General features: G+C 39.8%; 1 protein-coding gene across 1 annotated transcript in view; it reads left to right on the forward strand.

Annotated features, from left to right (window-relative positions):
• LOC111866185 (F-box/LRR-repeat protein 5) overlaps window positions 1-12326 on the forward strand; it is a 33125-nt gene that overhangs the window by 11997 nt on the left and 8802 nt on the right. Inside the window, exons 3-5 of the mRNA XM_023854882.2 lie at window positions 1932-2078; window positions 2331-2835; window positions 10062-10281. Of these exons, the coding sequence (XP_023710650.1) occupies window positions 1932-2078; window positions 2331-2835; window positions 10062-10281 (872 nt within the window). The remainder of the gene's footprint in view (window positions 1-1931; window positions 2079-2330; window positions 2836-10061; window positions 10282-12326) is intronic.

Genomic DNA, 12326 nt, shown 5'->3' on the forward strand with positions numbered 1-12326 from the left:
CAAATGCTCCAGCTAAATGCACACCAGTGATCTGTCTTCTTTCAAAATTGGACAAGTCATCCATTTTCTGATTCTTTCATGCAGGCTGTCACTCAGCACAATCAGTAATACATTGACATGAGCACTACAAAGTGTAAACAAGCAGAGGAAGAATATTTAGTGTTGCCAATACAAATTCTACTCCTTAATTTCTTAGTATTTCCATTATTTTGTCCACCCTCTGTAGATACAAATAATCTTGGATGATGATGCACCTCTAAACATAATTTCTTGCAATTAGTACTTCTATGATTTGGTTGGGACTAGTCAATGGCAGAACCACAATTTGAGTTGGGGTGATTGTAATGAGTAGGAAGACAGATATCCATGTCCTTTGTAAGTTTTGAGAAATACCAACTACCAACACTTTTTATGTGTATTGTTATTTGAATTCATGGATAATTGAGCTTTGATTGTGTGAAGTGTATATTGCAAATATTTTATCATTTACTGATAGATGACAGGTTTATTAAGGTTCAATTCTGGGAAAGTAAATCTTTTAATGCACGTGAATATTACCGTCCTGTTTGCAGGCATTGTAACAGATCTTTGACATTGTCACAGTTGCATCTTTTTTCATGGAAATTACAAGATGGTTCAAATATGACCAGTACTGATTTGTGTACTGTGCGCAGCAACTGTGCAACCTTGAGAGAGTGAAGCCACAGCCTCCACCCTCCCTCCTGTTCGGGTTAGAACCTGTTCAGTCCTGTCTGGAAGTTGCAGGAGTGATGAGCGAATAGAAGGTACTGCGGAACGTGAAACAGCGCATTGTGATCAAATTCCTCGGAGAAAACATCCTGTCCACTGAAATTCACCACAGACTCTAACAGCAGTATGGGGAAGAGTGTCTCACGGACACATGTTTTTGAGTGGTGTAAGTGCTTCAGAGAGGGCAGAGAGCGCGTGGAGAATGAACCGCATGATCGTCGGCCGCGAACATCCGTCACCGAGCCAAACATTGATCATGCAGACGCGCTTATTCATGAGAATAGGCGCATCACTATCAAGGAACTTGGAGCAATGCTGTCCATAAGTGTTGGTAGTGTAGAAGACATCACTATTGCAAGGTGAATTCACGGTGGGTACCACGCACTTTGACGGACGTGAAGAAAATGGTGCGCATGCAAGCTGCCAGTCATCTCCTACAGCAGTTTGAAGATGAAGGTGATGCATTTTTGAAGTCTATAGTGACCACCAGTTCTCCCAAACCCAAGAGAGCGCGGAGTAGCCGTTCGGGAGGAAAAGTGATGGCAACGTGCTTCTGGGACTGGCAGGGGGTTATCCATGTAGACTTTCTGACAGATGCCAGAACAGTCAATGCAACTTATTACTTAGACCTCCAGGCAACAGACGTGAAGGAAAAGATATGATCCAAGCGGAAGACAAGTGGAAAGTGGGTAGCCTTCCTTCAAGACAATGCACGCCCCCATACGGCCAAAACAACAATGGAAACCCTCTGGAAATTGAAATGGAACCTTCTGACACATCCGCCATACAGTCCCAATTCGGCCCCAAGTGAATTCTACCTGTTCAGAAGGCTCAAATCAGACTTTCAAGGCATGCGGTTTGTGGACAACGACACCGTCATCCAGACTGTTCAGGAGTGGTTATGCCATCAACCACAAGCCTTTTTTGAAAAGGGCATCAGGATGCTTCCAAAACATTGGAAAAAAATGTGTTGACTCCGGAGGGGAGTATGTTGAAGACTGATGTATGCAAGTAAGTGTTCAGCAATTATGGTTTTAAAAAATCAGTCCCGGTCATATTTGAACCACCTTGTAATAACATTGTGAGCACACAAAATATTTTTAGTTTTATCGTGTTAAATTAGGTTTGCCAGATTTTTATTTCTAACTGGCTTTATTGATTCTAGTTTTGTTGTTATTTAGATGATTGCTCTGATTGATGATGGAATTGCTGTGACTAGTAGGTCATCAGAGGACTGCATGACTTTTGGTATTAGATTGCAAGAAGCTCTTAATGAGTTCACTTCTGCGTTTCTGCCACACATGAAGCAAGAGGAGGAGGTTTTTCAGGTAACAAGCATCAATATAGTGGTTCTGTTATGGTTTCTTTATTACAAGAAGTCTTTGTCTCAGATTCATAGTTACTGACTCACAGGTTACTCTTTTCTTCGGTGCTTGCTTTAGCCTTAAAGCAAAATATATGATGTTAAAGGAGATGCAAATTAAATCCCATAACCCTTTTACTACTGTGACAAGTCTCCATATAAACCATTGAGAAAACCTTATACTGTGTTTAGTTGCATATATATTTCTCTGTTACAGCCCCTCTTATTGAAGCACTTTGAATATAGTGAATTGCAGAGTATTCGGCAGCTTGTGATAGTGAAGCATTGTTTACTTACTAACAACTTCATCTATGAGACAATGTTGTCAAGCTTGAGTTTCGAAGACGAACTGCAGACAATGAGATATCAGGCAGAGGATGACAGAAGAATGGTGTATGAGTATGTCAGGAATGATTTGAACAGTGCATTACACCAAAATATTACACGGGAAAGCATGAAGTCTGTAATAAGTAATGGCACATATGTAGCACATGGCAATCCTGATGAAAATATGGAAGACAGGCTTGCGAGTGTAAATGTAACAGATAAGCGTGTGAAGCAACACACAGTCATGGACCTACCTGACCTGGCAGTAACAAAAATATTCTCTTTCCTGGACCCTCCTGATCTTGGGCGTTGTGCTCAAGTTTGTTGGGCTTGGAACAATCTGGTGTACCAGCCTTGCCTTTGGAGGACAGTCTGCCCTGTCCAGTGGGCTTTAGGTGAGTCATATAGCATAAAATTTGTTATGCGTTAGTTATGCTCTGATTCACATTGTAACTACTTGCAAGAACATATCAACAGTGTGGCAGCACTCATGAAGATAACTTAGGGCAACCGGGTTTCAAAATATAGGTGGGAAACCTCTCTGGTAATATATAATCTGACATTTTGAAGCCATGTCTGTAGCATATTCGTAAATTTTATTTGCCATGGATCCATTTTAATACTGATCCTGTCATTTTGATCTTGCAATTGGTCACTTTCTGGGAGGGTTTATTGTCAGAATTCTGCATAATTCATTCCTTCAGCTGAACTAAATGCCCATCCCTTCCATCTAAGTGCTCTACCATTCATATGTGAACTGTACTAATCACAGATTTCACAGTGTAACTTTCCTTATTCCTCACATCATCATCTCCTGGGTACAGAAATTAGAAACAAAGACTATTTTTTTGCAGAATTAAGAATGTTTTTTATGTTCTGGAATTCAGGATCTTAGGGCCATTCACATACTGAATAATTGCATTCTGGGGCACATTAACAAGAGACAGTCCCAGATAGAAGTGTGATTCATGAACTGTTGAGTCAAGGTTTGTGATATGGAACAGTAAACTTGTATGCACCCAATACTTGTTGTGGTAAAACATTTCAGAGTTGTACTTTTTTCTCTGTGATAATTGCATTTGTCTTCTCTTCCATGCTGCTCCTCTTTGAAATGGTTCCTATGTGACTTGATGCAAGAAGTCCAGTTAGAGTGGCTGTGATTGTTGCATTTGCAGAAGTCCCATGTTTTGAACTTGGTGGTGCAGCTTGTGTTTGTTCTGGAAGTGTGATGATGTCATCAAATCTCCCCTTCAATTCCAAGTTGAGTTTTAGAAAATGAAAAATTCACATAGGGAATTTTGGTTCACTATGAATGCTTTCCTGTTGGTCCCGAGAGAAATTGACATAATTCTGCTTTTGCTTGTCAGGTAGCAGACAAAGCAGTGGATTGTATGGAAATCAGTCACATTTTCAGATTTTGTGTCAGCACTTCAGTGTGATATAAACTTGAGTTCTGCCTCATTAGCCAAGTTAGAATAGTTCACCTTAGCCACAAGTTTTGGCTTTTAAAGCCATCAGGCAAAATACATGGTTACCATACCCACACACTATTGAACTGCATTTCAGTGTGAGAGTAGAGCTGGGTACTTGACAACTATGTGATACTATAATAATACAAGGTATAAAAATACAATAAAATTATAAAATTATTATAAAATGAAAGTTAAACAATAAAATATGGTTAAAAACTCTTCATGTGGTGTTTCATATTATGAAGTCAGTTGTTGCAATCTTGTTATATTCCAGCGGACATATAGTGGTATATTCATGACTTGTATACATATAGTTAACTGCTTGGATGCCCGTGGTATAAGTGTAGTATTATTTGACATTAATTGTTTGGCCAGTGCCTCATTTTACAATGTATTTTGTCTGCTCTGTTGGGAATACAGATTGTAATAAAGAATTATATACGTGGTGCGTTCCGTATATAATGCCTCCTATTTTTTTGTGTTAATATGTAACGTCTGAGCTGGATGTTGATGGTGTTGTAGTAAAGGTTGAACCTTCCCGCCAATGTACTGTTAATTTGGTTGTCATGCGACATATAGCGACAGCAGAGCAGTCTACCAGAATGTCGTCTGACATAGAAGTGCGTACGAAACAGAGATGTGTTATTGAATTTCTCACTGCCGAACAAATTGCAGCCATTGACATCCATCGACACTTGCTGAAGGTGTACGGAGACGATACAGTTGATGTCAGCACAGTGAGGTGGTGGGTAGTGCGTGTCAACAGTGGTGAAAGTGAAGTGCACGACAAGCCACGCCCTGGGCGTTCCTGCTCAGCCGCTACTCCTCACAATGAACAGCCCCTTGATCAGCTCATCCATTCAGATCGGCGGATAACGACCAGGGAACTGTGTGCATGGCTTAATGTTGGCTGTAATGCATTGGAAACGATGTTGGGGAAGCTGGATTATCGCAAAGTTTGTTCCAGGTGGGTTCCGCGGATGCTTACACAGGACCACAAAACTCATCGAATGGAAGTCTGTCAGGACCTGTTGCACCAGTTTGAAGCTGAAGGTGACAAGTTTCTGGACAGCATTGTCACCGGAGATGAGACGTGGTGTCACCACTATGAGCTGGAATCCAAAAGACAGTCCATGGAGTGGCGACATCCGGATTCCCCAAGAAAAAAAAAATTCAAGACACAGCCATTGGTAGGGAAAGTGACGTGCACAGTCTTTTGGGATAGATGGTGATTTTTTTGGATTTCCTGGAGCCTGCTGAGACTGTCAATTCTGAATGCTACAAGACGATGCTGACTAAGCTCAAAGCCCGCATTTCCTGAGTCAGGCCAGAGAAGCAGACAACCTTTCGCTTGCAACACGATAACACTAGACCCCATACCAGTTTGGCGACCACCGCGCACATTGCAAAGTTTGGCTGGACTGTCCTACCACATCCACCTTATAGCCCCTATTTAGCACCTTCAGACTTACATCTCTTTGGGCCTATGAAAGATGGACTACGTGGGCAACATTTTCCAGACAATGATGCTGTCATTGCAGCTATAAGAAAGTGGCTAGCCCTGCTGGCGCAGACTTTTATGGACACAGCATACAGGCTCTTGTTCATCGCTGGCAAAAGTGCATAATGAATGGTGGTGATTATGTGGAAAAATAACTGTTAGTACCTGAAATCTTGCTCTATTTAACTGTATTATTATGCTTTCTGTATCTATTGTAGTTTTCTTTAAAAAAAATAGGAGGCATTATATACGGAATGCCCATATATAATAAACACAACAGGATGCACGCAATGAAAATTAGTGAGGTATTTGTTTTCATGAAGACATTTCTTGATTTGTGCTGCATTTCATGTGATGTGCTCATGAATTGATAAAATGAAGGATCAGCATCATTAACTGATACTATTTCACCTTTGAACTTGGAAAATCAATGAGATGTTTGAATTTCACTCATTGTATCCTTTGGGAAAGTAAGTTTTAACATCTTGCAGGTTTCTATAGCACTTTTGCCTAGTTTAAAGTGTAGCTTATGGTACACTGTGCTGTTCTGTGAGGTCTGTCATTTTCTCATAAAATGCAAATCACAGAGGGCACAGTGTACAGCCTCACTTCAGAAGATGTTACTTCTGACATGACAGAAGCTATGGCTTGAGCAAGAACAAAGATGTTCTGATTGTAGTGGTCTTATAACTGTGGCAAGTCTGGGAACCTAATTGATCACACCACATATAAATTGATTTTTGTGTGTGTGTGTGTATATGGTGTTGGTAGAAGAGGATGTGTATTTTTTCAGAAATGGAAAACAGGATGTATTGAATTAGGTGCTACATCCTAAATACCATACATGTAGCAGGAAATTCATCTTTCTCATGTTAAAGTGTTCCTTTTCACATTTTAAAATAAGGCTGATTTTACTGTAGAATGATTTTACTACACTGTCCACTGTGACTCAAAAATATATTTATATACGTGATGCCTTTACATCATTTCAGTCAATTAATGACCATCTTCAGAAGGCAAATAACAGTACTTGATGAAACTACTATTACATAAATCATAGCACACAGAGTTCAAAGTTGTCCAAAGTTTTATGTCTAAAGATTTTAAATTAAACTAAAATGTGATGAGTGAAAATATTAATAAAATTCTTAATATTTAAAATCTTAAACTGCTAAGTGTCGTGTCTTCATGCCTCTTCTATCAAGAGGAGATTAAGTAGATTGCCACCCTTGAAGGTCCAGGCAGTGGTTAAGAGTCTGTTGTTGAGCTGCTTCTCTTTTCATTGTTGAGGCAAATCAGATCATTCTATAGTACTGACTAGTGTGACGGACCAGAATGAATAAATTTAAAGAAGGCTGATTTATATTTTTATGTTGGATTAAGAATGTCCCAGACGTATATAAGGTTACATGTAAAATGGGTGAAATGATTGGTTTATGTGTATCTTCATTTTTACAGTTTAGAAAAATTTAAATGTTTTGAAATGTGCCCTTTGCTGCTGTGTGGGTAAGACTTAGAAATTAATTATTGCAGTGGATGTGTATTCCAGGCTGTTAAAGAGGTCAGATGGGTCAAGGATATCATGGAGCCAGCATATGATTGCAAATTCTTCACAGGCTGACCTGTATTCTCCTGTACTTTGGTCCCAATTCTCTCTCTCAGCTTACAACTGAATTTACTACAATCAAGTCAAAGTTAAAAGTCACATTGTAACTGATGGTCAGTCAGTAAGTCTTGGTGTCGACCTCATTTGGGGTTCATGATCAGATATTTATTACTGTTTGACAGTTACGGTTTTGTTTTTTGTGGGGTATCCTCTCTGATGAGAGGACAGGTCTGTCATTAGTACTCCCTTGGGACTCGCAACCATAGTTCGCTATCTCAGATTTTGAAACTTCCCATTTAGTCGCCTCCTACGACTCACAGGATCACGGTTCCGGTGTTCAGCCCCGCCTTCACGCGGGTTAGAATTTACTAGGCAGAATTCACTTCTCCTACAAGCCTTATGCACGGACCACACAGAAAACAAGTCACGTGATAGTACTGTTGCAGTCTGATGTCATTATGCCTGCGCAGAATTCTGTTTACTGAGCCTTTGCCTAGAAGCAGTTTGTATAACCTCGTTCCATTGTTGCGAGCGTGTATTACATGTGTTTACTGGTCTGTTACTTAGCCATGCTCTGCCCATTCACGTTACACTATTTTGTGTTAGTCTAATAGAGTTCCATCTTCTGGGATACAACATAGTTTAGTTGAGCGAAAGCCAGCAGATGTTTTGGGGGAACATATTGCCTCCATCTTTGGGGTCAGAGAGTAAGCCAAGCAAGGAACATCATGAAGTAGGCAGCAAGCAGATCACTACTATGCTTGTTAAATGATGGTTTCATACTTATCTTACTCTTCAGTCGTAAAGATGGCGCATTATGTTCCTCTGAAATATTAGTTGACTTTCACCGGACTACACAGCATTATATGCCAGAAGATAAAACTCTTCATAGCCACTGCTGTGAGAACATCATATACAGCATTGTGTTAGTCCAGATTTTGTGAATGACTAAAGAACTGTTGATACTGATGTAATATCCCCAACAGCAGTGTCATGATTCTTGTTAAGGTCTTGCATTTCAAGAGTACTGTGATCATTTGAAACAGTAATGAACGTTTCTGTCCACAAAATGTTGATGTGGTTGTGGGAGCCACCCTCATTGAATCAAGCACTAACTGAACAGCACAGACCACAGCAGCTCCAGCACCCATCGGTTCATGCTCTATTAATGACAGTGTATAAATATTTTGACCTCCGACACACTGGTCATCAATCTTAGTCTAAAAAATATCTGCTACTATGCAGCGGTTCAGTAATCAGGTATCCATGGAAACCGATTGGTATGACACAGTAATGGAACTGTAGAAGCCAGTAAGTTCTATCTGGTCAGTGCATAAGCTACATAGCAGAGACCAACCAGAGATACAAGAGGAGGAAAATACAAAGGTACAATGAACGCATGACAGGCAGGAATATTGGAAGTGTGTTCTAGTCATTGGAAGAAGCTCATCCACATGTTCGTTACAACAACATTAATTATTTATGTAGAAGTTTAGTACGTAGTTGTCTCTTCAATCATCGACATTCCCACACAGTAATGAACATTTCTTTTGGTCTCTGTAGTCCTGTTCCCTTGTCTTTCTGAAGCTTGGAAAAGTTGCTTGTCATCTCATATTTCTGTCACATTTCTTATCAAGGACATTTTTTAGAAATTTGCAAGAACCAATATGTACTTGCATGTCAGGGGACAGCATAGATTAATAAATCAGTGTTCACATATGACATTGCTATTTGCAAATCAAGACCACGTTCACTTTGGTTCTAGGTGTTTATTTTGACTCCTAAAGGTTGTGCAGCTCCTATAGTGAAATGGTGAGGGTGTTTCCAGTGAAAGAGGAAAGCAGATGATGAACACAGTTTTCCAGGAGGAATGGTTTGATAGGTATTTATGTGTACTGAGAGAATGATATTCTCTTTATAATGACATCATTTCAGTATTGATAGAATGTAACATTTGGTGATGTTATCAGTACTTAATCAGACATTCCGCACAAGATATGTCAAATACACAGGTCACTTTCATAAGAGCAAGGTTTGGGAGCTTAAAAAGAAATTTATAGCATACCTTAAGAAAACTAAGGATGTTGCTGTGTGGTAAGCCAGATTTTGGCTAAGAAAAGTAAATGTTTTGTATATCTGTATATATATGGAAAGCATATTGTCGCGTATCGGGCGTATATCGCGACAAATAAATTCTCAATGTATTCGATGTAGCGAATTTTATTTCACATCCGCTCTCACAATCACACAAATTACAGATTTACGATTACTGCTATCTGCAGTATCACAAATAGCACACTCCAAATGCCACAATACAACTGGCTGGCTGACTGACTCTGAATACAACTCGGCGACTGTTACCGTACAACTCAGTACAACTCAGTACAACAACTCTCTGAATAGCCTTCGCTGCGCCTCATGTAGCCTTGATCGGACCATACGGAAAACAGCCACGTAATAAGCACCCTTTTTGCCTGGCGCTGTGTTGCTATGTAACGCTAGCGGAGGTAACCGCTGTTACTACCGTAACGTCGCCGCTGTTGACTCGCGATATCCCTCGGTGACGTCACCGCGGAGGGGAGTGGCGGGGCGGGAACTCGCCTATTACCGTAGTAACGCGAGCGTTACGTTACCGCCACATACCGCTGGGGAGGTAGGGGTCAACATGTCACAATGTGAATGAGTGCATTGTAGTTGTTTCAAAGCTGATGTTTCCAGAAATGGGAAGACAGATTGATGATATTGAATATTGGGTATTGACATAAGGGGCTAACTTCTGATTGCCCCAAGCACTCAGACCACAACTGGATTCATTGTGCATGCCTGGTTTCACTAGGGTCTTATAAATGTAGAATCGAATGACAAACTGGTCATGAATCACACATACTTAAAAACCGACTCTTTTGCTTGAGAGGTCCTGGACCACCCTGGGTGTATGTACTGCAACTTGTACAAGTTATGATTATTGTAGCGTTTGAGACAATTGCCAGAACTTGACAGAAATTAATTTCTGATGGTGTTACATTAGTGTTGTCCCTTCAGGTTACTGGAAATATGAGAAGGACTGGAATGCAGAACAGCACAAGATAACAGTACTACAAGGATCCAGAGGAAATGACTACTTATTCCAAGGCATGGGCATACAAGATTATTTGGAATTTCAATTGGCCGTTATAGAGTCAATGGATGTGATGTTCGATCTTCCGTGCAGATATACAAACTTGCTTAAGCGAGCCATATCTGAATACAGGGTAATTTCAGGGTGAGTAAGGCTGTGGTAACATTGGAAGTGGGACTGATTGAAACCGACTGACTTCACTCAAAGTCAATTGATTGCTGTGGACACAATGTGACTAACTGGACCTAAACAGACTTCATAATTTCTACAGCCAACAGCCAGTAAGTAAATCTGTGATCACTGACACTGTCTTTCTGGAGGAACGAATGGGATGATTTATTGTTGGAGGGAAACTTTTCTCCTACTATCAGGAGGAAAAAGGTTTTAGATGCATTATTTGTATACATTTCACAAGCAAGAGGAATATGACAAGTAGTGTATTAAGTTGGTTTACTCGAATAAGTTCAAGGAATATTACAGAATTGATTCATTTCAAAGCTTTTTGATGAAGATGGAGTGGCACATTGTTTACTACTACTGTGTTGAATTTTGTCTATTGTCTGGTTTATTAAGACCACTATGTTTTGGAAAATTGTTCTATTTCTGTTCTCTAATGAGCAGGTTATGAAAGAAAATCTCTGGTCTGTTGGACCCCTCAGTAGAACTGCTCTCAAGCGACATGTGTGGTCCAAGTCATGGACAAAGTCTAAGATAACATTTTTAAATAATACAAAATTAATGTTTGTACATTTGAGTACATTTTGAACAGTTATATTGGAAGTGATTTATGGTCTCCTCTTAACTTTGGTGCATCACTTGTGCCAGCAGAGAAATTGACTTTGATGTTGAGGTGTGAAACTTGGTCTCTGACATCAAGGGAGGTACATAGACTGATGGTGTTTGAGAACAGGGTGCTGAGGAGAATATTTGTACCGAAGAGAGATGAAGTAACAGGATGTTGGAGAAAACTACATAATGAGGAGCTTCATGACTTGCTTTCTTCACCAAGTATAATTAGAATTACCAAGTGAAGGATGAGGTGGGCAGGGCATGTAGGGCGAATGGGGGAGAAGGGGAATACATATAGGACATTAGTGGGAAAGCCAGAAGAAGGGAGACCACTAGGAAGATCGAGATATAGGTTGGTGTATAATATTAAAATGGATCTTAGCAAGAGAGTATGGACTATATTGATCTAGCTCAGGATGGGGACCAGTGTAGGGCTCTTGTGAACACAGGAATGAACCTCTGGCTTCCATAAAATGTCGGGAAGATCTTGAGTAGCTGCACAGCTGGAGGTTCTGAAGAAGTGCTCAACTCCATGAAGTTAGTTGAGGTAAGTCACTCAGTATTACTCTATTACATACACAATATGTAGAAGTCATATGTCTTACAAAATTAAATCAGCATGTCTTGGATGAGAAACACAAAGTTAAAATGAGACGATCAGAAATTTAATTAATAATGCTGTATCTAATGTATTACTTAATGAGCAAACCTCATGACTTTAAAGCATGAAAAGCAGCTGGAATACCTATTAGGAACACTTGTTGGATGAGAGGTTTTTGTGGATATAAGAAAAGGATGGGTAGACAGAAGTGTAATGTCTGTAGTGAAATGAATATCACATGTAATTTGTTGAGATAAAGGGGAGAGTCCATTGGGTGCATGTGGATACACTGTGGAAGAAGAAGGAAAAGGAGAAGCTTTACTGCCAGGTCGGCTTTCTGATGATGCAGGATTATGAAAATGGTCCTTTTGTAATTCCCTGTGAATTATAGCAAAAATTTCTGTTCTGATGTTCATATTTTGAATATAGTACACGCTCTTAAATTATAGTACGTTGATCGTCAGAAATGATAGTCTTTATGATCAGAAGATCTTCGTACTTTGAATTTATCTTTTTTAACTCAAAAGTTTCTCCTGGGCACGTCTTCCGCTTTCTTTATTCTTGATGCAGGATGACTTGGTGTAGTTCTGACCACTTTCCTTCATTTCTCTTATTCTCAAGAGAATCTTGTATAGTGCTCTAAGGTAGTATACTTACATTGTCAACACTCACTTCAGATATTCTTTTTGTAGCATTGCCTAATATCATAGATTTGTTCCAGCTGTTCTTGAACAAGTTCCCACACAGGAATTCTTAAAAATGTCTTCTTGATCTGTTGTCCTTTCCATATATATATATA

The sequence above is a fragment of the Cryptotermes secundus genome, unplaced genomic scaffold, assembly GCF_002891405.2.
Source record: "Cryptotermes secundus unplaced genomic scaffold, Csec_1.0 scaffold599, whole genome shotgun sequence".
Lineage (NCBI taxonomy): Eukaryota > Metazoa > Arthropoda > Insecta > Blattodea > Kalotermitidae > Cryptotermes > Cryptotermes secundus.